This window comes from Podarcis erhardii, assembly GCF_964252035.2.
Source record: "Podarcis erhardii genome assembly, chromosome: 1".
In the NCBI taxonomy this organism is placed as follows: domain Eukaryota; kingdom Metazoa; phylum Chordata; class Lepidosauria; order Squamata; family Lacertidae; genus Podarcis; species Podarcis erhardii.
In genome coordinates this window covers 60,899,862-60,925,478 of record NC_138497.1, presented here as the reverse complement: position 1 = coordinate 60,925,478, position 25,617 = coordinate 60,899,862, and the positions used below count along the sequence as shown (strand labels likewise).

General features: G+C 42.4%; 1 protein-coding gene across 9 annotated transcripts in view; it reads right to left on the bottom strand.

Annotated features, from left to right (window-relative positions):
- Positions 1–25,617, bottom strand: part of NAV2 (neuron navigator 2) — a 559,460-nt gene that overhangs the window by 20,401 nt on the left and 513,442 nt on the right. For all 9 annotated transcript variants that reach the window (XM_081882207.1, XM_081882209.1, XM_081882202.1 and 6 more), the window contains 10 exons: positions 22,648–22,836; positions 16,170–16,222; positions 15,899–15,922; positions 14,354–14,428; positions 13,003–13,086; positions 11,071–11,182; positions 9,968–10,113; positions 6,131–6,303; positions 3,044–3,197; positions 977–1,136 (listed from right to left, as the gene is read on the bottom strand). In XM_081882207.1, coding sequence (XP_081738333.1) covers positions 977–1,136; positions 3,044–3,197; positions 6,131–6,303; positions 9,968–10,113; positions 11,071–11,182; positions 13,003–13,086; positions 14,354–14,428; positions 15,899–15,922; positions 16,170–16,222; positions 22,648–22,836 — 1,170 coding nt within the window. The remainder of the gene's footprint in view (positions 1–976; positions 1,137–3,043; positions 3,198–6,130; positions 6,304–9,967; positions 10,114–11,070; positions 11,183–13,002; positions 13,087–14,353; positions 14,429–15,898; positions 15,923–16,169; positions 16,223–22,647; positions 22,837–25,617) is intronic.

Genomic DNA, 25,617 nt, shown 5'->3' with positions numbered 1-25,617 from the left:
AAAAGTTTTAAGTTTGTAACTTTTTTTTTAAACATACAACCCTATCTAATTCTACTAAGAGTGGACCCACTGAAATTAATAAGACATGAGTTAGTTATGTCTATTAATTTCAGTGGGTCTTCTCTGAGTAGGACTAACATTGGATACAACCCAAGACAATGACAAACAGATTGAGAACAAAGGTGGGGGCGAGAATCACCTTTGAAGAGAGAGTGTAAAATGAGTGACATTCAAAATCTTTGTGTGGAACAAATAAGTTTTAAGGACCTACCCACAACTAAAGAAAGATGAAGTCAACCTAACCTCTCCTAGTGGTGAGACAAATAGCAGGACCTCTGAAGCAGATATTAATTTGTGAACTTAAAGGGCAGGTTCATAGTCTTGATTTACCCTGCTACAAAAAAATAAAAATAAAAAATACCCTACAGTATTACTCTTTTTGTGAATATATGCAAGGCTGTGTTTACTCCAGCCCTTATAGATGAAAATTATGCACCAAGAAAAGTGTAGGTGCACGTGTCTATGTTACACAAACTTTCAAACAGTTGCTTGCTTTGGATAATTAGATTTTTAATTGCTTGATTCTGTGAACACTGCCAGGTTTGGTGCTTTCGAAATTGTGAAGCGCACACTTCTTGGAATGTACATAAGACCTGAAATAATGGAAAGACATTCCTCTCGCAATCTGGAACAGACATGGAAGAAATGAGGGAAGACCACAGAAAAATTAACAGCGTTTTCTCTTGAAAGAAATTTTACTTTGGCAAATGGGTGCAATTAAACTGACTCCCAACATGATTTTGCACAGCTGAAGTCATAGCTGGAATGCTACGCTTCAAAGTGAAACAGAGCTGCCAATGATATTGTAATGGAAGGGTTTGTCCCAGGCCACCTTCACACCTTAGCCACCAGCGATTATTTACAGCTATTATTTATTTACGGCTACAGGATAAAACCTGTCGGCTGCCCTACTCACCAAGACTCGCTGACTCTGTGAGGTTCAGGCTGTGCTGGGAAAGACCCATGGACTGCCTTGGAGAGGATGAAATGGAAACCTGAGATTGGGCCCTGCTGCAGCTGCCTTGATTTTCCGACTTCAGCCGGTCATTTTCTGCTTTTAGTTTCTCGATCTCACTCTAGATTAGAACAAGAAAACAGCCAGTAAAGGGAATGGAAGGTGCATGCCCTTTCAGCTTTTTTTATACACAAAGAGAGATAAAAATCTCTTACACACAAACACACACAAACATGAGATACAGCTTACCAGCTGGTCCACTGTCTCTCACTATCCCCAACAGCTTTCAATCAAAGTCGTTTCCTTTTCAAGCTTTGCTGGTAGACCAGGCTTCCCCACTTTATCCATCCCCTCGCCTTGGCCTTCCCATAGTCAATCTTCCCCCAATCATGCAGAATTACACATGAGAGCTGATAAAGTTTTCATGGCAATCTTCTTTGAGTTGTAATGAGACCTGCAGGGATCTCTGCACTTTTTGCAGCGGTACTGTTTTTCCTTTCTGAATGATGTGGTGGCTGTTGTGCACTCTCTCTCTCTCAAGTAGCCACTGAACTTCCAAGGCTGAATGGGGATTTGAACTCTGGCCTCCCAGGTCCTAGGCCAACACTCTAACCACTACAACACACTGGCTCTCACATTTCCATGTAACAAGGCCCAGAAGCACAACAGAGATGCACCAAAAGAGAAGCTAACTTCAGAGAAACACATTTTTCAAGTCTTGCTTTAAATAGGCTTTCTGACGATGGGTGTGGTTCTACTCTGCTGCTTATTTGGTTTTTTGGTATTATTGTTTTCAGAACATTTTCTAGGTTTTAATATATGTTTGGATGTGACTTTGAACACCCATGTTGAATAAATAACAAAGCCATAAACGCTGCAAGTAAAATAAATGAATTATAATTAAAACGGTGGGATCAAAGAGCCAGATTTATGAAGCGGAAATGACAGACACGTGGGGATGTATAATATCTATATATTCATGGCAGAATGTAACAAAGAGTGACCACCTTGCCTCGCCCTATGGCCCATCCACACACATTGGTGACAATTAGTGGCAACTTTAATGAGCATGGCTCAAGCGTCTTGCCTTGGCATTTGCTCTGGAATGAAAAATATAGTGTTACATAAAATCTTTACAGAGAAGCTCTAATTTTAGGATTAGCGTGTAGATGTGTGTGTTGATATAGATCAGTAACAACTGAATAAAAAATAGGAACCACAGAGTAAAAATAAACGGACAGTTTTCCCAATGGAGATAAATATAGGAAGTGTAGTTCCCTGAGGTTCGGTATTGGGAATTGTGCTTTTTAACTTTCCATAGATTATATGGAGTTAGGAGAGAGCAGAGAGGTAACCCAAGTTCTGTTGGCGATACCTAACTGTTCAGGGCGGTAAAAACAAAAGGGGGGAGTGAGATGCTTGGAAAGGATCTCTCCTAACTAGGTAAGCGGAGAGGAAAATGGCAAATGCATTTCAATGTAAGCAAGTGTAGAGTGATGTGGTGGGGGGACGACCCCTAAACTAAATTTCACAAATTTGCTCATGGGATCTGAACTGACAGTGACTGACCAAGGAAGAGGCCTTGGGGTTGTAGTGCACAGCTCAATGAAGGCGATGACCCAGCGTGCTGCTGCTGTGAAAAAGGCAAATGCCATGCTAGGGAATTATTAGGAAAGGGACTGAAAATAAAACTTCTGATATCACCTTAAAAAAAGGAAGACTTGATAGAGGTTTGTAACATGATGCAAGGTGTGGAGAAAGTGGATACAGAAATGTTTTTCTCCCTCTCTCATAAAAGCAGAGCAATGAAGGACAGTTCAGGAGGGACAAAATAATGCTTTGGGGGTCAGTATGCCTCTGAACACCATCTGCTGAGAATCACAAGCAGGGAGAGTGATGTTGCACTCAGGTCCTGCTTGGGGGTTCCCACAGGCATCTGTTTGCCCCTGTTTGTGAGGATGCTGGGCTAAGCAAGCCCAGCAGGGTTTTTCTAAAGTTTGCATGGGTGCTGCTGCAGTTCCTTCCTACCTGCATTCTGTTCATAGCTTCCCGAAGTTGGTCAAGTTGGTGGGCGGAGCTGAGGGCCTCCAAACGGATATCAGTTAGCTTCATCTCTTTGTCTCTCAGCTCATTTCGCAACTGCATGACTGTTTCCGCTTCACTATCGATACATTCTGAAATCCTGGGAAAAGATAATAACGAGCCGTTCACCGAAGAGCTTGAGAAGCAAAAATTCTGAACGTTAGCAAAAATCAAAAGTGTCATTGCTCTGCTTTCAACCAGATTTTTGTTTGTTTGGGGGGACTTGGCAAAAATGGTGAGATGAAGGGGACCCTATCTTTAGAAATGGTCTCAGCCTGCCCAAGGAAAAAAAGTATGATGACAGCCAGCGGAATAAGGGCAGAGAAACTACCATTTTGGTTGTGACCTATACAGAGTTTGTTAAGCTGCTGTTAAACGTACAGCTGTTCATTGGGAAATCTATTCAGCCTGAAAATCCCAGGTAAATTAAGGAGGCATAGTAGCAGCAGTCATTTGGAGATTGATGGCCTCAAAGAAAGATTTAGTACTCAGCAGGTGTAGTGCACAGCTGGGCGCCCCTGTATGACTCTGGAGGGCTTTGGAATCCTATACCTCTTCAGCTTACTCTGCACTGTTCAGGCTTTTTTAAAAAAGAAAGAAAGAAGTAGTTTTATTCTCCTGGCACCAGCTTTCTCCACCCTCCCACCTACTCAAATTGAACAGAGTTGAATTACTCCCTAACGCATAAAAGACAAGCAGCACCCTTGCCATTTTCTGGCAATTTTTCATATCACATGCATCCTGTGAATAAATCTTTTTTCCCCCTAGCTTGGCTTCCCTTGTCCTCAACAGTATCAAAAACCAATTATATGGTACTGCAGTCAAGAAACAAGAAAGGAAGGAAGGGGAGAGCTATGAAGAAAAATGGTGCTTTACCATCCATGCAGTGGCATAGCATGAGGGGGCCATGGCCCCGGGTGCACAATCTGTGGGGGTGCGAACCAGGTGCCCCCCTGCAGAGACCCCCCTTGCGCCCTGCTGGCGCCAGGGGCTGGAGAGCACGGAGGGTGAAGATCGCCCTCTGTGTGTCTCATTCCCGCCTGGCATGTTGAGCCACAGCTCCCCCTTCCCGGGGTCAGTCCTAACCCAGGGACGGAGAGCAGCTGCAGTGCCTGGCCGCAACTCTGGAGAGTGGCCATGGCACGCCCAGCCGAGGCTCCTCCTTCCCTGAGTCAAGGTTGACCTGGGGGCGGAGAGTGGCCTGATCCGGGGCAGAGAGATGCTGTGGTGTGCAAGGAAGCTCCTGCTTCCTTGCTGCCAGCTCCAGTAGAGTGAAGAGAGTGGGTGGCTATGTTGCCACCCACTCTCCTGGACTGGGGTGCGCGAGTGCGCCCCTGAGCCGGTGCCACAGCAGGCTCCCTCTGTGCCCCATGACCCATGTGCTATTTAGATACTGCCATGTTAGGGATGCTTCCAATGTTCTCTCAGTTCAGGCTAAGAAACTAACTTTGAGGGCCTGCCTCAAATGCAAGGATTTTTTAAAGCTTGGGGTTCTTTTGTTCCAAAGTTGTTCAAGCTGGAGAATTCCTAGCTTCTCCTTGGCTGTTTCTGCTAGCCTTCCCCTTCTCCAAATATCATCCTTGTCTGCTGCCATCCTTCAAACCATATCCCCCCATCATTTTCCTGCCTTGAAGCTGCTGCTGCAGTAGTAGCAGCAATGGTGCATGGTGAGGGAAAGAGGAAGATGATTCCCTCCCCTCTCTTTCAGTCTCCTAGACTTTCTGGGTAACAGTGAGGTGTAAGACCATGGAGCACTATGGAAAATATTGCTTCTAACCACTTTCCAGTCCAATGAATACTTTAAAATATCCCTTAGTTTGTGAATTCTGTGTTCACAATGGAGTACTTGCAAACCTTTGGTTTTGTTAAGACTGACAAAACTGATGACAGAAACCTAAAGTGCCAAAGACTAAATAATATCAGCAAAGTGCAAACAACTCAAGAAATTCAACTATATAAAGAAACTTTGGATTTCAAGCATTGATACAATACATCTTGATAAAATACAGTCTTTGCTTACATGACTATCAGGCTGAAAATATTATGTAGGCTGAATCTGGGAAACATTAACACTACGTATATCTATTCATAGTGCTCTTCTGCTTTCTAATAAAGGCTACACTCAGAAGCCAAATAAATCAGTGCTGAAGCCCTAGGCAGCCTAGTGCTCTGCTTTTCTCCTCCTTAATTCTGTAGGCCTGTTTATTCCTCAGGTACTTGGTACTTGTCAAGACTCGTCACATGCATACTTTGACTGATGACAAGCACCATCATAAAAGACATGATGGATTACATGGCTTTAAGCTTTTGCTCACTATTCAGTACCACAGGGATACGATAGGCTAGTTTCAGAGTGATGAAAATGAGATAACATAGTTGAAGATAAGTGAGAATTTTAAAAATAAAAATACATGATTCTATGATATCTTAATCTACAGGGCTTTTAATTTCAGGAATGCAAATTTTAGTGATGCCTGATTATCTCAAGTATTCCCTGTTTTCTAATCTCTACTAAATTCTGTATCTTACCATCACACACAGTTGGCTATAAGGGGCAGTGGAAAATCATCTTAACCATTGAGGTTGCATGGAAGAAGAATATTCAAGCTTTGCAATACTGTTTACATTCACCATTTCCTGAACCCCTTCAATAACTTTTGACAGCTTCTCCTGAGCCTTAGAGTCTTCCTCAAAGCTACAATCTAGAGTGGACATTTCAAAAATGTCCTCTCACCATCACTTTGATGGCTTCTGGGTCTGATCTAGCAATTTAAGGTATATGGTGGATGAGTAAGCATTACTGTATAAATGAACAGCCAAAAGAAGAAAGAAAAAAAGATAAAGCAAATACCCACATTATAGTTGGCACTGGCTTCAAGTACCTGACTAAATAAACCTCAGCTGAAGAAAATCTACGTAATCCTTAGTGTCTTGTTCTTTTATAGAGTCCACAGAAAAACAGACTCCAACCCCAGCATAAAACAACAGCAACATGTCAACAGGAACTCTCCTGGACATGCAAACTCAACTCACAGTGAATTAGAATGGGACGTTCTCAGTAATGGCGTAGAGATAACTGAGCCATTGTGATGCAGTTTTGGCGATGAAGGCAGGGAACAATCCGTCATCTCCTCAATATCTGAATGAGAAGAAGCTGACTTGGGGGACTTCTTTTTACCAAATGCTTGTTTGAAGGAACTACGCAGCTGAAAGAAAAAGAGCAGAACAAGAAAGATTATACATAAAACAAACTGCTTTATGACGATAAGTAAGGAACAGGAGAAAATAGTTAGCATGCAACACTTTAAAAATGGTTACAAAAGTCCATTTTGGGCAGTACAAATTGACAATGGAAGTACAGATTGCTACCTTTCTGTTCTGGAAATCTTTACATTGTGTTTAAGAAGGACATTGTCTGAGACACTGCAAAAGTTCTGGCTGTTGACAAGCCCTTATTCTGAAGCACACCTTTCCACTCTGAGACATTGCAAATTCTTTTCGGCTCAAGGACAATTTTATTACGGTGTTATCACAGGTTGCAGTTATGAAATGACATGGCTCAGATGAGGTTATTGATGCTGACAGAGTTAATCATGTAAATGGATTAGTTAGCTTTGTATTTTAAAATTTAAAATACATCTTTCTTACCTCGTTGACCTGCCAGAGGAAGTACAAGCAAAAAGGGAAGCGGGAAGGAAAAAAAGACAAGTTTTAACAGATAAAGCCTGTGACAGGGAAAGCGCTGGATTTCTCAGACAAACATGAACCCCACCCATCCACAAAAGCACACACACACAAAACAAATAATTTTACCATGGAAAATAATACTGTAAAGCATGTCATCTTATGATCAGAATAGGCCTGGGACATTTCACAGAGCTGAAAGGATGATGTACAGAGTTCAATATAAATTCACATTGGATGAGATTCACCTAGCCAGTCCTGTCCTGTCAGCAGAAGCCCTGTGTAAGAGTTCTGCTTGCACAATTGGGCTCTGCCTCTCTGTGCCCCACCTGAAATTGGCTTGGCTGGGGTCAAGGTAACCCCCAGGACAGCATGTGGCAGAGAAGAGGGGGGATTGTTCCGTCAGGGAAGCTGCAACGCTTGTGCAGACAGAATGATTAGAAGAGCATTATGATGAATTCCACCCATTATATTTTGCAAGTCACCCAAATTATCTCCTATCAGCCCAACAAAGGATCTCACATAATCCTTCAAAATGACTTTGCACAAAAGCCCCATTCTCAACTTCTCCACCATACATTTGGTCAAGTGAACATTTGTCGGATCCAAACATAATCCCTCAGAATTACTGTACACAAAAACTCTATACTCATATTCTCTGCCACACATTCTGGCAAGTATTCATTTGTAGGGCCTGTACACATGACCATAATCTCTCAAAATCACTGTGCACAAAAGCCCTGTACACAATCCATCAAAGTTACTGACCATAATAACCCTATTCTCATTTTTTCAAGCACATGTTTTGTCAACTATACATTTGTAGAACCTCCTGCACACAACCAGGTCCCCAATCCTGAACACATGCCCTGCATGTATAAAACTGTACATGTTTAGAGACCCTTTCCACTCTTGGTCTGAGGTGCAGAGGTCAGGGAGCCTCAAGGGGAGACAATTCCTCTCCATGTGCTGATTAAAAGAATGCAGGAGGTGAGAACAGTGCTTAGACTCTGTAAATTACTGGCCTCCCATAATATTCAGCAAAAACAGGAGCAGGCCTCAGGCTGACATGCTCTTTTCCATTATTGACAGAAAGTTATTTCTGTCCCATGACAGAATTTGCATTGTGAAACTCTTGAAAGGATAATGAAAATACTAGAGAAAGAAGTTTATTGAGGGTAAGGGAGGGCCCATTTTTAAACAAGCATAAGTCAAGATCCAGAAGGGAAGGAAGTGCAGAAGCCCAGATACTGGAGAATATTAATGTTGGCAACTCACGTGCAGTTTCATTGTTGCAGGTGTGGGGAAGTCAACCTTTTCCAAGGAAAAAGCCTTAGTGGGCTGAATAGGATCTACAAGTCTTATGTTAGCTAACCCTTTTTATAGGGAGAGGAGGCAGCATCCGTTTATTTGCTTACAACACACAAAATCCAAAGACGCAAAGGGACTACAGGAACTAAGTTCATCTGTTCAAACTACGATAAAAGCAACGTCACGATGGCAGAGGTAGTATCACAAAAACGGGATTCGATATCAGATACCTTTCCTCCAGCACATGGGACCTTGCATACAATAAGCGGCAAGCAATGAAGAAATGGGAAGTGAAAATGGTTATTTTGAAGGCTTCTACCACAAATTAAGTTTAAAGACTGATACACGTAGGTCTCACTTTCCGAACACAATGCATTCCCAGGAAATCATTCATTAGGTTTGCATAGCGAGTTGTTTCCCATGGGAACACTTCTATTCAATGCTTTCTCCCGCCATGCTTTCTGCCTGAAACTGCAGCAACCAATTAGCAAAAGCCAAACAAAGGAAAAGCTGATTCGTCCAATCACTCCTGCTCCCTGATTGTACCAAACTCTCTCCCTCTGCCTGTAATGGTTGCCACCGACCAGCAAAAAAACAAGTCCGGGTTGGACAAACTCTGGCTGTTTGGATATCTGAATCAGCCATTTGTATAGCAAGGTTTGGGTATAATTCTTTGCATTTGGACAACTGAGATTTTGGATAACAAATGTTCCGATCACAGGACCTGTGTGTATTTTTGTTTTGCCGTGACAATACAGTGGTACCTTGGGTTACATACGCTTCAGGTTACAGACTCCGCTAACCCAGAAATAGTACCTTGGGTTAAGAACTTTGTTTCAGGATGAGAACAGAAATCGCGCAGCAGCAGCGCAGCAGGAGGCCCCATTAGCTAAAGTGGTGCTTCAGGTTAAGAACAGTTTCAGGTTAAGAACGGACGTCCGGAACGAATTAAGTACGTAACCAGAGGTATCACTGTAGTCAAAAGAGGGCCCAAGGTATAATGAACTTAATTAATACTTTTCCTAAGGGTGAAACCAGACTACTCAAGAGAGCGGAGCTTTTCCTTATGCAGATAGCTTACACACACATTTATCATGGACACAAATACTAATTATTATTTGACTGATAGATTTTATCACCATCTATTTAAAGTAAAATCCACCACTTCCAACTCTCTGTGCAGATGAACAGCATAACACTGAGTCATAGAATTACTTTATGCTATACTTGATCTTAGCCAAAAGGCTGATGATTACTTTTTGGTGTGAATTCTTAACAAGTATTGTACTGAAATTCACATTTCCACACCTATGGCATGGAAAATTCATCTGGAGGAGCAGTGTGTGTGTGTGTGTGTGTGTGTGTGTGAGAGAGAGAGAGAGAGAGAGAGAGAGAGAGAGAGAGAGAGAGAGAAACTAATTCTTCCCTTGCATACTATTTTTCCAGTCAGGATTGTTTCCCCTTCTAGGCTGCTGTTGGCCCCATTATATTAAAAATACACCAATTTTGGTGACAATAAGCTGAGACAGAGTCCATACTTCACTGAACAGCACAGTGGAAGGGGTTAAACCACCACTTCAGCTGCTCTGAAATTAGAAACCTTGTAGATGCATTTCAGGGAGGAGAAAAAAAGTGGGAGATCCATTCACAGATATCCTGTGGTAAAACATGTTGTTTGGATGTCAACCACTTCCAGCTAAAACTTTGTCAAGTCCTAAGAATGGGCATAAGTTAATATTTATTCACTGGGTGTCCATCATACTCATTTTAGTTCAAGGCAGTGCATTTACTTGGCTCATGTACTGTACTTTCTGGAAAGCTGATAAGACACACACACTTCAGTTCATTTGATCTGCTCTGTTGAAGCATACGTACCCAGTTCTTTCTTTTCTTTTTCTTGGAGTCACATTCTATGTTGCTTCCCACACTGGAATGGCTGGTTGCACTGTTAATGCTAGAGACACTGTCTGAGGAGTGCTGCCTCCGGATCCGCAAATCAGTGGTTTGTGCAGTCCCACTTCCTACATGGTAATTAAACCTAGTTAAATGCATTCAGAAATGGCATCTTCCTTTTTCTTCCTATACATGGACATTCTCCCTTGCTGCCCCTTGCTATCACATGCAATCAAAATTGCCTGACCCACCTTCTTCATAGCCAGCCCAGAGAACTATAATAGTCCTGTGCTGGTACTGGCTGGGGCACATGGTACCGTATTTTTTCGTGTATAAGACTAATATAAGACTAGGTTTCCCCCCCTAAAAAATAATGTCAAAATTAGGGGGCATCTTATAGACGGATACATCCCCCCACTTTCTTAAATCCGAGCCCCCCAAAATAGGGGACGTCTTATACATGGGGGCGTCTTATAGACGGAAAAATACGGTAGTTGTAGCCAAAATATCTGGAGAGTTTAATCACTGAATCTCTGTTCCTCCTGCCATACTATATCCTAGCATGGATCCAGAATTGGCTTCCATAGTCACTTACGGACACACCATTAAGACAGTGTTCATGGAAGACAATCTTACTTGGCCATGATTGATTGCCAAAGAAGAAGAAAGAAGACTATCCTAGCATGGCAGAATAACATCACTATGTGGGTGATGGAGCAGGAAGTGAATCTTGACTGCTGAAACAACAGAGCAGCGGTGGTTATGTTAGATGGAAGAGGCAGAGCAATGCTGACTACTGGGTATGGAGACTGTGGCACTGGAAAAGAAACTGCTAGAGAGATGTGGGTTGCAGCAAGGGACCCTACTGTAGTATTGTGGGGATTCCTAAGCTACATGTATATAAACAGTATTAGTAACAACAGGCCTATCACTGCAAGAAATAAAGTTCAGTTTGATGATTAAACATATAGTCTATCTCTGGAAAAAGAACTCTGCAAAACTTTGCATCAGCTATTACCAAGGGGATGAATGCCCTCAGAGCGTTACACTGTTATTGAAAGGGAAGGCTGAAATCTTTCCTTTACCTTTGCAGGCGAGCTCAGGTGTGTTAATTACACCATTTATGGCAGCCTGAGCAGCAGCATTTTGTTTTTTCAGTAGTTCAATAGTTTTTCTTAACTCATTCAGTTCTGAATCCTGCAACACACACAAAAACAAACAAACAAACAAACTAATGAATGAATGTTGTCTCTGGATTTTCTCCAAAGAGTGGTCAAGCAGCCTGTACAGCACTAAAAGTTGAGACCATGCAGTCAAGCTGGATGGGTGTTTAACGGGGACTCTAAGGTGAGTCTGAATCTGGTACCTGAGCAGTGGTCAGCTATGGAGACTTAGGAAGATTTTATGGATTTCACCTGTTTGTATGTCTGTCTAACTGATTAAAGATGGCTACAAGTAGAGAAGAATATCGGTGGTGCTGAGCACATGATGTAAGGGTATAAGGACTTCTTACTTTAGTAGGAGGGTTTAAGGGTCCCTCAAGTCAAACTGGCTAGAAACCAGCATGCCACATGCCCTTATCTGTACTCTGCCTTCTCCACATCATGACTCACTTCTTTAGGACACTTGGGCTAGTTTCACAAACTCTTACAAGCACAAACCACCTTGCTCATTTCTATTCTTTGCTTGCTGCACACTGTATTGAATGGTCCAGACTAATCTAGGATAGCTACTTGGGTTTAGAACACATGACAAAAATGATAGTTTTCCATGCTCCCAGTGTAATGCTTGTTTGCCCAATTCTGGCTCATCAGCTGTATACAGCAGAAAGGAATAAGCTGGTGCAAATCAGCATAAATTTATTAAACTGCAAACTGCGTAGATGTTCTAGAGCAACCTGAATGAGCCTATAGATCATTCTATTTTAGAGTAAAAGTGCTCACTACAGTGATTATGATTATAGATCCTTGCCCCAACAGTAGTAAATTGAAAATTTTACAACAGCTCAAAGATGCAAGAGTGTCATGTCTGCATCTCTGTAGGATCTTACTTTATAGACATTTTAGTTAGTCTAAGATATTGTAGTTCTATAGTGGGTTGAAAATACGCTTTTCAATTTAGAATGCATTACAGTCATACTTTGGGTTGTGAACGTGATCTGTGTGGGAGGCACGCTTGCAACCCGCAGCGTTCACAACCCGCAGCGCATGTCTGCGCAAGTGCGTGACGTCATTTTGCACTTCTGCACATGCGCTGAAACCCGGAAGTAACCTGTTCTGGTATTTCCAGGTTCAGCAGGGTCCACAACCCAAAAACGCAAACCCGCAGCGTTCGTAACTCAAGGTATGACTGTACTAGATAAAATTCATAGAAAATGCATTATTTGCAGTTTGTATATATATTACAAACACATGCAAAAAAGCTGGGTTAATAGTAATAAAATACTAAGGGAGTGTAATAGTAGCCCAGAATACGGCCTGAAGACATCAGTTGGTTTCTACTGCTGGAACTAAGCAGGTCTGGTCCTGTAAACTCTCTTGAAAATGAAAGACCACCTGGGAACCAGAGGGAAGCTGCTTAGGGCTCTTTGGAAGAAAAACAGGATACAACTGAAATAAGTATTTATTGCTTCCAGTCATTGCATAATTGGTTTCTGCGACCCCTCTAATGTACAGGCACTGACATGCTCATTTTGTGGAAACGATGAGAGACAGGATGAATGTCAGGTTTAAAACATGGACTCAAGAAAGCGCAGGGAATAGGAACTAGTGTCACCAGGTAACGTTTAGTTGCTAGTGCAAATGGTCTAATACCTCATTTTCACCCCACCACTAACCCCAGAGAGAAAGTTTATACTCAGTTGTCACTGGAACGTCAGCAGCACATAGATGCCTGAGAAGTTTTGCTTTACTCTGCAGCCCAATCCCAAAGACATCACTTTACTGCGAACCCAATTTTAAAAGTTCTACTATGGAATCTAGGCTCATGAAAAATGTACAAGGGAGCTTCAGACTTGCCTTCTGTTCTGCTGTCATGGTAAGGCTTTGTAGTCTAATGGTCATATTTCCTAAGCTCTGTTCAAATGCTGCCACGAGGTGAGCCTGTAAGTTGAATTGCATTACACAATCAAGACTGTACCTTTGTAGACTGTTTGAAGAATAATGCAGAAGATAACATTACGCATGCAGAATGTAATCCACAACCAGCTAGTCCAGAAAGAACAGCACAGACAATTGAAACCTGGCAAACCTAACATTCCTGAGATGACAAAACCATCAAACTAAGTGGCCACACAATAACCACTGATGCTTCTGCATCTGGGTCTAAGTGTCACCTGCCATGAGCTAGCAGTTCCTGGCGTGGAGCTGTGATAACGTCTCTAATAAGTCATATTATAGTGTCATAACCTGGCCTGTGAAGTCTTCTGGCCTCAGGTATGTTTATACATGGTGAATCTGCTTAGGATGGCAACTTTATAACCACCTCCTCCAAGCTAAGGAAAAGCCATGACAAATATTTATCCCGTATCAATGTGGTACAGTAAAGTCTTGTGCAGTCATTCCAGCATTGTTCATCATCAGCACATAGTTGCCTTAACCTAACTAACTGTTCTCACATTCACCGTGAAAACAACCATGAAGAGTATGATAACACTGCGATATGTGGCTCTTGCTCCCTCTGGCCCCTATAAAAACAAGCCTGGCTGAACAAGTGAGAAAAAAATGGGAGAAAATAAAACAAGCTTAGCATTGACTACATGTGTTATGAAGCTAAAATGTTTACTTAAAAAATACTGGAGCGAGTAATTCCTGCTTGAAAAGATCTGCCAACTATTCAAAGAACCAGCGAAGAGTCTCAATTCAAATATTAGTAGGAAAAGAGGCATTTAAAGGGGGAACAGTTAGTACATTCCATAGTGCTGATTAAGGTGATCTCTCTGTTAGATTTGGATAGTTGATGTGAAACCAGCCCAAAGGATCAAAAGATGTTGCTATTTGACAATTGTTCCAAGGGTAATATCTTAGTGGGTGTTAATTAGTACTGTATGAATTAATTGATCAGCACAACCTCCCCACCCTGTGCCCTCGCCAGATCTACTCCAGAGGGTTTGGGGAGCCCCTAGAACAGTTTTAGGGGGACACAGGGAGAGGAGGGGGAGAGACTCTACTGCACAAGCGTAAATACTCACAGTAATGGGACACATTATTTGGATACCACCCACAGTTAGTCTAAAATGTATTATGTTTAAAAGTTAATGTATTTTCATTTTTTTTATACCAAACTACATCTGAAATTCTTATAAACCAGCTCACTGTTTATCACCAGATTGCTTCTGTCTAGCTATCTAGCTATCTATATTGTACTCACATTGGCAGTCAACTGTGTTGTCAGAGCCGAGACTTTCTCTTGGGATGCATCCAACTCCCTCCTTAGCTTGCGAATCTAAGTATTATATTTCAAAGGAATATTTTGTTTGACAAAACACTTTTCAAAATTAAGTTACACAAAATGAGAAAACGTATCTACCTGCTTTTGGAAAAGATGAGAGAGAAAATGTAAACAGGAATCCATATCCAGACCAAACTTGAAATGACAATATTCATAAACTAGTAAGCAGAGGTTGGGAATGACTATTGGGCAGAGGGCTGGATCAAATAGTGCCCAACCCTCCACGAAAGCAGCTGGATTTGCATTTGGCTCCAAATTTAAACAGCAATTAATGTGAGCTGAGGTTGCAAAGGAACAACTGGGCTTGTGTGGCTTACGAGTGTGCTTCTGATTGTTCCTTTGCAGCCATGCCTTGCATTCAGTGCTTTTAAAATCTGGTGCCAAATGGAAGATGTGCTGATTTTGGCAGGGATCAGATTCATTTGGGAAATGTGACTGGGAGCTCTTGAGCACAATCAATCCCACCTGGCAGAAGTGTAGCTTGAATTTGGTGCCAAACTGAAATGGCACACCACTGCTGCAAAAGAACACTTGGGCCTCCACACTGTTTTTTAAAACACAAAGGCAGCAGCTATACCCACACGATGGAAATTAGATGATAAGGTATGTAAAAAAATGAGATAAGCACTAAAAAAGAAACCCAACAAGGAAATTCAAACAACACACACTTAACAGTGTGAAGAAGACTGCAAAACATACACACTGGTGGGTTTTCTCTCTCCAGCAGGAACTGGTGAGTATAGATCCCATGCCCAGTTCTTTGCTGAGGCAGGGCCAGAGATTCCTAAGGTATGTTGTTTGACCATCACTGAAGGATTGCTTGAACTCCAAGTGATGGTTTGAACTCCATCATTTTTCTAGTCTTTTCCCAGCTCTTTCAACTGAAACAAAAGTTTACACTTGAAGATGGGGAGTAATATTACTGGACAGTAGCCTGGCCAGGCTGTTCAGTGCCTTTAATTCCAGTGTGTCTAGTCTAGTTTTGGTCTGGAAAATGAACAGCCTGCAAATTGGAAAAGGAGACACAAAATAATGGGTGCCAAACTGAGTCTGGAAACATCTAAGACCAGCGATGAACTGCGGACATCAATAAGTACATAGCCTTTTCTTAGTCTACGAACTTAATGTAACTCTCAAGGCCAAGAAATACAAATATGCAAGAACCTTTTTTTTGTATGAGCCAGTCTGCGCACCATTTATGACACTGGGTACATACAGCCCTCTTACACGCACAGTTCTGCATATAGGAAGGAGCCTGACAGGGTTGGCAAGAAAAGATTTACTCATGTGGGAAAAGCATGTGCAGAAGGGCAGGATATTGCAAGACACTGTTCTTAGGGTCATTGATGATTTTATAAAAGCTGAGACTATTGCCACCGTGAATGCCAGACTTTTTTTTTTAAGTGTGCCTGCCACTAAAGGTGGAAAGGTTACTAATATGAAAGAAAAGGAACTCTTCCTTACCTCTGACTGACATTTCTCTTCAGGCTGGAAAAAAGAATTAAAAATAATTGTGTGAAAGTCATATTGATTATTTATTTGATACCAGATAATATTGTCCAAAAACAAAGGGAGGAAATTAGATGATTTCACATGCTTAGGTAACAAAGAAAGCAAGAGGATGTAAGGGCACTGCTAAGCACAGAAATTCTTTTGGTGCAATTTAAGTATGTTTAACATTTTGTGTGCCCAGTTCTGAGCATTAAGCTAGTCATTTCCGTTTTATGACACTCACCGTTGAGTAAATAGATGATGTGCTTGAAACCAAAGAGAGAGAGGATCCATGCACTAAAGGAAACATAAAAAAGCAAATTGCTCAACTGATTCCTTGTGTACAACACAGTAAATGACAGCAGATAATTCACTGTGGATGCTGCTAGCAGCTTTAACATTTCATCAGCAGCCTATTAAAAAATTGCATCACCAGTCATAAACATATTTACTCAAAAAAATCTTTGCAGAAGTGTCAAGAAGTAAGCTGAAATAAATGGAAGCATTATACAGAGCATACCCAAAAATGATCTCAAAATAAAGCTTTTTTAAAATTTAAAAAATCATTATTGGGATGTAAACATTTGCCTGCCTCTTATGTTTCATACATTACAAAGTTATGATAGTGCATGAAAAATGAAACAGAAGATGATGAGAAGCAGACAAAGTAAAGGTTAAACTGACCAGTCCAGTTTCACCATATGGTTGGCCTGAAGCATAAACAGCAAAAGGGAGTTAAAAGGTTTTATAAATAAAGAAGGCTGAATATTTAGGTGTTAATATAGGTAAAGACTCATATTAAGACAGCAAAGAGGAAAAAATGAATATATTTTGACATTTTCTCTAGTGCGGGTTTCCCCATTCTGGTGCCTTCCAGATGATGCTTTAGCTGAGATTCCTGCACTGCAGGGGGTTGAACTAGTTGTCCCTTGGGGTCCCTTCCAACTCTACAATTCTATGATTCTAGGGACACAATAGTAGTAGTCTATTAACATCTGGAGGGCACCAAGTTGGGGAAGTCTTTTCAAGGGGGATAAAAGTGGGGGAAATACAAAAAATATGCTATTGCAAAATAAACAAATTCAACTGGCTTAGAAACAGATTTTGCTGTAAAAAGTAAGTTTCTTCTAATGCTATGAGTACGCAATAAAGCTGTGTTATGCAAAACGCAATTGCCTTAAGCATGTCTAGATATGTGGCTGAAAATCTGCCATCAGCAATAAGTAGTACAGAGGCAACGAGACAAGCTGCTTCATTATTGGCCATCCCACTTCTCTCCCTCACAACAGGACAGAACCTATAGATCCTGTTTCTTTTACACAGGATCCCTTTAACCTCACTCCCTCCCGCCATGCCGGTTCTGTACCAGAAAAGACATTTCAAACCAAGGTCCCACCATGTTGCTTTTCTTATAAAACACATTAATAACCTGTGCTACTTCAGAGACCGCTGAACTCACATCACTCCAAAGAGCACAACCAGTGTTCAAGGATGATGGAAGTTGTAGTCCAACACCATCTGGAGGGCCACAAGTTCCGCATCCCTGCAGTAGAACATTAAAACACCCCCACCCCCACAGGCCTCGGGCTAATTAAACAATTTATGGCCTTCTAAACCATAAAGTATTGTTTTTGTTTGCTACTTGTGTTATGTATTTTTGTGCTTTTTATATCGTGAACTGCTCTGTGATCCTCAGATGAAGGACAGTATAGAAATTTAATAAGCAAAATAGTAAAATAGCAAACTAAAAAGAGCTTCCCTGAGGCAAGACTTACCGTATTTTTCGCTCTATAACACGCACCTGACCATAACACGCACATAGTTTTTAGAGAAGGAAAACAAGAAAAAAATATTCTAAATGAAACAGTGGATATATGATTTTTGTGGTTCATGCTGTGGCCACAGACATGTGATCTGACGGTGAGTTTGGGGTAGCCCAATGCAAAAATCCTGAGGATCCATGTGGATCCATGCTTTGTAACCACGTTTTTGCGCCATTGCGACCCCATGAAACAGTGGGTGCGTGTGTGTTTTGGTGCAGGCTGTAGCCATGGATATGCTATGTGATCTGATGGTGAATTTGGGGTGACCTAGTGCAAAAATCCTGAGGATCCATGTGGATCCGTGCTTTGTAACCACGTTTTAAGTGGGGAGGGAAGGAAAAGAACTCAAGGGACAAGGAGCTCGCGTGGGGGGTGTGGAGAAGGATGCTGCTGATAATGCAGGAGAGGCTCCTCTCCGGCTTTGCTCCTTTAGAACAAGCAGGCTCTGCGTCTCTCCCTCCTCCCCGGCAAGGAAACCATGATAGTAACCACTCTGAGACAAATCAAGAAAAATTGCGACCAACACTCTCCCCCAACAAGCGCAGTGAGGTCAAAACACACACACAGAGAGAGAGAGAGAGAGAGAACTGGCCCTAAAGTCGCAGGGCGCTGGGGGAGTGAACGGGAAGCAAGAGAAGGAGAAGGAGCCCTCACACACACACAGACACACAGAGTGTCAATTCTAAAGTCGGAGGGACAGCGCAGGGAGAGTGAACGGGAAGCAGGAGGAGGAGAAGGAGCCCTCTCTCACACACACACAGACGCAGAGTGTCAATTCTAAAGTCGGAGGGACAGCGCAGGGAGAGTGAACGGGAAGCAGGAGGAGGAGAAGGAGCCCTCTCTCACACACACACAGACACAGAGTGTCAATTCTAAAGTCAGAGGGACAGCGCAGGGGCGCAGGGAGAGCGAAGGGGAAGCAGGAGGAGGAGAACGATAGCTCAAGCACACACACACACAGCCCCTACAGTGGCTAATCCAAAATCGGACAGCAAAAAACTGCAGGCAGGGACAGAGAGCACGGGGTTGTTTTAAAGCAGCCAACCCCGCTCTGCTTCTCTCCCTCCTCCCGGCTAGGCTGGCTGAAAAGCTTCGCTGCTACTTAGCAGATCAGTGGGGAGGAGAGAGGAACATAGAGGACGGGGTTGTTTTAAAGCAGCCAAGCCCGCTCTGCTTCTCTCCCTCCTCCCCAGCTCGGCTCGCTGACAGGAGCCGCTTACACCTGCTTTGCTGTTTCAAAGCAAGCCACAGACTGCTCACAACTGCAGCAGATTCCCCCGCCATCTGTAGGCATTCGCTCCATAACACGCACAGACATTTCCCCTTACTTTCTAGGAGGAAAAATCTGCGTGTTATGGAGCGAAATTTACGGTAACAACTGCGTGTTTATTGCACTAAAGAAAGTAAATAAATAAAAATCTGGAAGTGCCAATAAACAAACAACAAACAAAAGGGGGGAAACCCCCAAGAACCAATCTGTATTATTAAAAACGATTTCCACAATGACAGAGAAAGATGTTTGTTTAATATGCAATTTACATCATGGGTTGAACCAAGTTTAGAGTACACAAACTAAAAACAATTGAACTTTAAACTGGAAGTGGTTCTATGTGCATGATCCAAATTTAGCAGTGTTCAGAAGCTTAGTCCCCGTGGGACTATTGAAAATATGCAGGCTAGCTCTACCTGCAGAAACATAATCAACTTTAAAGTGAAGTAGGCTTGGTTGTATGGTCATTCTACATGGATGGGAATCAAAATCCCAATTGCCGCCCTTGCTGAAGGAGCCTGTGTGCATCCATACCTCTGCTGTCCTTCAGAACGATGCTGACCACATGTCATCTGGATGTGTGGCTGGCATATGTCTCAGTGTCACAGGGGCACAGCTAGCCTGTGTGTTCTCAATACAGTGGTACCTCAGGTTAAGAACTGAATTCGTTCCAGAGGTCTGTTCTTAACTTGAAACAGTTCTTAACCTGAGGCATGCTTTCATTAATGGGGCCTCCCGCTGCCACTGCACCGTTGGCACACGATTTCCGTTCTTATCCTGGGGCAAAGTTCTTAACCTGGAGCAACCACTTCCTGGTTAGCGGAGTTCGTAACCCAAAGCGTCTGTAACCCAAAGCGTCTGTAACCCGAGGTACCACTGTAGAGAGTACCTGATTCGGGCTACAGTAATATTACATTTCACAAGCCCAATAAACATTTACCATTAAGTTTTTACTTTCAGTAGCAGCTCCATTCTGCTATGTCTGGCTTTTTTGGATTTTTTTCTTGTAAACTTTGAAATAAGATTGTGTTAGACATTTCCAACTATTTGTAAGGGGACCTTTCCAGGAAAATAAATTCTATGGTGTGCTCATAATCCCCAAGTAAGAAAATGATTCTGTCTTAAGTAATTTAATTTTACATTAATCAAATACAACTAATATTTTGGTAACTTCTTAGTAGACCTAAATGTGTGTGAGAGAGTGTGTGTGTGTATAAATATATTTGAAAATCTGAATACTGATTGTGATTTTCTCTTGCTTCAGAACTGTATATTAAATTACTCTACTTTTGGACTTATATTAATCTTGGCGTGCCAAGCATTTTGCATATTTCATTCTGTATGCTCTCAATTTCTCCTTCATTAAAGGTTATAATTCTCATAGTTTGCCATAGCCAAAGGAATGAAAATAGTTTTAAATGCTATTATGAATTAAACTAAAAATACATTCATTGCCACTGTTGCATTGTCCACATAATTTGTGGAAAAGGGCAAATTCGAAAATCATATTGGCCTATTAATGATTTAATAGTTTGACATGAAAGTCAAGAAGCAAAGGAATTTTTTTGTCTTAACTCATGCCATTAAAACAACTATTTGTTTTGCTTTCTTCCATGGCATTCATAATAATTTTATAACATGTATTGCAATGCATACAAGGACACAGCAAATTCTAACTTTGGCTGGGAAATTTGGCAGTGTGAAATGGAGCGGTAGAGCCACCACCATATTCGAAGCCCTGACACTAATGCTGACCAAGTAAGGAGGAGAGGGCACTATTTTTAATTTTTTCACTGCACCAATTCCAGGCTGATGCAGCAAAGATGATTAGAGAGCTCTTTGAGAGCCAGAAACCAGTAGTTCCTTGAACGGTCCATCTCCACCCGACTGCCACCTATTAGGGCCTAGAACTGCAGCACGAAATAGCCAACTGATTGATATCTCTCAGCAAGACAATGCTTAAACTAGGTGAACAGGTTATGAATCCAAACCAGCACTTCAGCTTTTGAAAAATAGCTGGTTTCTAGGCAACATTGCAACTTCAAAGGAAAATCCTGAAAATATGATGTTGCATGTGCCATAACTGAACTTTCCCAGATGAAATCATTATCCACAACGACAGACACTCACAATCCACATCTGACAGACAGTATGAGAAAGAAGCCTGAACTATGGAAGACAAAGATCTACTCTGTTCAAGTTGGGAAATTGCTACTTGGAACATCTTGAACTGAAAGGTAAAGGAAATGAATTTTAGAGGCTCTTAAAAGGTACAGAAAATGGCACCATTCATATTTATATACAGAGGGAAACAATAAGCAGTTGATTATGAAATGCTGTTCATCTTAAAATGCAAGGACACAAATATTTATGCAAGGATATTCTTCAGTAAGAACCATTAGGATTTTACGAGGTATTTGACAGAATGTGTTGACATCTGAAAGCAATGGTTAAATGTTTTAGTGGTCTTAGGCAAATTACCGTATTTTTCGTCCCATAGGACGCACCTAGTTTTTGGGGGGGGGAAATAAAGGAAAAATTTTTTCCCTTTATTTCCCCCCCCCCCCAAAGCAGGTCAGGGAAACCGAACCAGGTTGAGGAACGGCGCTGCGCCTCCCTGCTGTCCCCCGAGCTTGTGGGGCTGGCCGATGTCTGCCTCAGGCGGCAGGCTGCTATCCGCAGCATGGGGAGCCCTGCGGGGAACTCCTGCAGGGCTCCCCACACTGCGGATGTCTGCCCAGCGCGCGGGGCGCTCTGCTTCAGGGCGCCCCGCCCACCGGGTGGCAGGCTGCTATCCGCAGTGTGGGGAACCCTGCGGGGAACTCCTTCAGGGCTCCCCACGCTGCGGATGTCTGCCCGGTGCACGGGGCGCTCTGCTTCAGGGCGCTCTGCCTGCCGGGCGGCAGGCTGCTATCCGCAGCGTGGGGAGCCCTGCGGAGAACTCCCACAGGGCTGCCTAGGCTGCGGATGTGTTCCCAAAGCGCCGGGAGCTCTGCTTTCAGGGCGCCCGACGCTCCGGGAAGCAGGCTGCTATCCGCAGCCTAGACATCCCTGCAGGACCTCCCGCAGGGCTACCTACGCTGCGGATGTGTTCCCGAAGCACCGGGCGCTCTGCTTTCAGCGCGCCCGGCGTTCCGGGAAGCAGGCTACTATCCGCAGCCTAGACAGCCCTGTGGGAACTCCCGCAGGGCTGCCTAGGCTGCGGGTGTCTTCCTGAAGCCTGGAGAGCGAGAGGGGTCGGTGCGCATCGACCCCTCTCGCTCTCCAAGCTTCAGGGAAAGCCTGCATTCGCCCCATAGGACGCACGCCCCATAGGACGCACCCAGATTTCCCCTTCATTTTTGGAGGGGAAAAAGTGCGTCCTATAGGGCGAAAAATACGGTAGTATCACATCAGGACTCAAGTAAAACATTCCCATCACCTCTGTTTACCTCAATTAACTTTTTTTTTTAAAAAAAACCCCTAAATTTTATATTTGCAATTTTACTTAAATATAAACAAGTCAATGTTAATCAACATTATGGTTAAACACTTGAGAAACTTTAATAATGTTTGATTCAGTTTATCCCCCAGCAAATTTCAATTGGAAACTTGATCCAACTTTTGAAAAAGATTTTCAGCTCACTTACCCTCTTCAAAGCCATCCCGGAATGACCCTGAACGGCTCATTGTCCTGCTCTTTTCATCCAGTGACATTGAGCTGTTCCGGAACCGGGTGTCACTGTAAGGATCATAAGGGCCATCCGCATTAGAAAGACTGTGCGTCCGTAGCATGGTTGGGTTTGACAAGCTCATCTGGGCTGCTGTGGTGGGGCTTGCTAGAAAGCAAGGCAGGCACAGAAAGTTCAAAAATCTATGCACAAGAAACTACCAAAAGCAGCAACTCTATCACTACAAAAAGGTATCAGTCTCTATCTACATCTAATTAACTGAAAAGCTATACAAAGCCGACAATGGTACAAAGTTGATTTCAACACATGACACTGAGCTCATTGAGCAATCTTCTAATCACAGACATTCATATTCCACACCGCCTTTCATGTTTTCCCCTCCCCTCATTCCTATGTCCCCTTGAATTTTGGAGTTAGCTTGGTTTGGGTTACTCCTGCATCAGCATCAAGACTAATTATGATTTGTTAAAATGTTGCTATAGCATTAGCTTTGAGTAGTGATCAAGGCAGAGGGAGGGCAAGCAAAGGTCCCCAAGAACTCTGGGGTGCAGAGACAAGGATTGCAGATGCCTAGGCACAGGCCCCAACACAACTCCAGACCTCACCTGAGATGGGTCCTTCTGAGTCAAAACCCCTAGAACAACACTCCTGGGTCAGAACACCTTTAAAAGAACCACTACTGTCATCACTAAGGGCCTCTCTATATTCAGCCTGCCACCTGGCAAAGAATATAATGTACCTGGGCATATATAACTGAGCAGCAAAAGAGTGCAAGGACGCTGCTTTAAACGTTTTTAGATACTAATGGCATACAGGGAGTGGGTGGCGCTGTGGTCTAAACCACTGAGCCTCTTGGGTCTGCCAATCAGAAGGTTGGTGTTTTGAATCTGTGCAACGGGGTCAGCTCCCATTGCTCTGTCCCGGTTCCTGCCAACCTAGCAGTTCAAAAGCATACCAGTGCGAGTAGATAAATAAGTACCACTGTGGCGGGAAGGTAAACAGCATTTGTATGCACTCTGGTTTCCGTCACAGTGTTCCGTTGTGCCAGAAGCGGTTTAGTCATGCTAGCCACATGACCCAGAAAGCTGTCTGTGAACAAATGCTAGCTCCCTCGGCCTGAAACGAGATGACTGCTGCACCCCATAGTTGCCTTTGACTGTACTTAACCATCCAGGGGTCCTTTACCTTTTACCTTACTAATGACATATGTGGGTCTTGTTTGAGCAAGGTGTCTTGCTTTGAGCTGTCCATGGTACTGCTGTCCCTACACATTCTGACTGATTAATAGTTGCCATCCCTTTTACTTCCTAACACTATGTCTGTTTCCTACCACCCACTGAAACCCTATTCTACCTACAGCTGCACACTCTGGCTTGGAGCTAATCCAGATCAGTGAAAATACTGGTGAAAGCATAATACTAATTATGGTTAGCTCCAAAAACTTTAAAGAAGGGAATTTTACATGCAAGAGCAGGGCAGAGAAAAGAGTGCAAGTCCATGGGACTCAAGTACAGTTAGAAGACTGCATGGCATTATACCTACACTGGTCTTCATTGGTAAGCTACATCAAACAAATGTCTCCTCATAATACATCAATTCTGTAATCATCAGTGGAATAATTTTCTATCGGACAAAATCCATCACCCAAAGTAACAAAAATGATGATTTGTACAGAGAATGAGTGCTGCTTGTTATTCATTCTAGTTCCAAGAATTAAAGCTCCACTTCCCATTTCATATAGAGTTAGCATTAGCTTAAAATAAAATGGACTCAAGTTTTCCCATCATACTAGCAAAGCTGATGGGACGAGAGAAACAAAAAGCAATCCCTGCAAAAGGCATAAATCCCAAGTTGTTCACTGCAGGTGTGGTCTGGCTTATTTCTTCTATCCTTTCAAGAAAGCACAAGTTCTAAGCAAGCAGTAAAAGCTGCAGGAACAGGCAAAATAGGCTTGCATCTCTTACAACATGTGTTTTAATCAGATTTTATTGCAGTGTCTTGGCATTTTATTGTATGTTATTACTGTTGGTAGCTATGTTAGGCACTGGTTGATGGAAAGGTGGGGTACAAATTTAACAAAGAAATAAATTATATAGTAAATATATAATCTTAATCAATAACTTTGACACTTTATTAACAGGATTCCTTGAAATACACTTTTTAAAAAATCTCCTTGAAGATGGAACTACTTCAATGCAGAAATCAGTAAAATTACAAGGATAGGCCACAGGTTTCTGCAAGTCACAAAGCAATGCCCCACGGGTATACACTTAGCTTTTTCATATATAGTCATTCTTGTAAACTGGTGAATGTATTTAAACATAACAGTCAAACAAGAACAAAGTACTCCAGGGTTTGTTTTTAGGGAGATATAAAAAATGGAAATGTACAATATTTCATAATTAGTATCTGGAATTAAAACGGGTATATATGTATGGAATTTTCCTTCTTGAGGTAAGGCATTTACAGGACTGGGTTCCCAGGATGAAGACTGTGTTAATATAGCTGGAGCTCAGGCTATAATCCAAGTGAGCTTTAAAGGAGAGGAAGAGTATGGGGTTTGAGAATCCTGAATGTGAATGATATGGCTGTTAAGCCACACACTGATAGGGGAGGTTCCTTACTGGTTTGTCAAATAACACTTTTTTAATATTCAAGTTCATAAGTTTACTGTTCTAACCAAATGTCATGACAAACTTATAGAAATAGTGCTAATACAATAATACAGAACATACATCCACAAAATAAGCCAACTTCCATGATGAAAGACAGGGAAGATATCATAGACACCAACAACCTCAAATCTAGCTTGATTTCAGATTATACCTCCAAATCTCCAAAACAACTTATAGCGATTCCCCCCCCCCTTTTTTTTTGCAGCCACTGCATAGAGGGCCATTCAAGATTACTTATTTTGAAATAAACCTT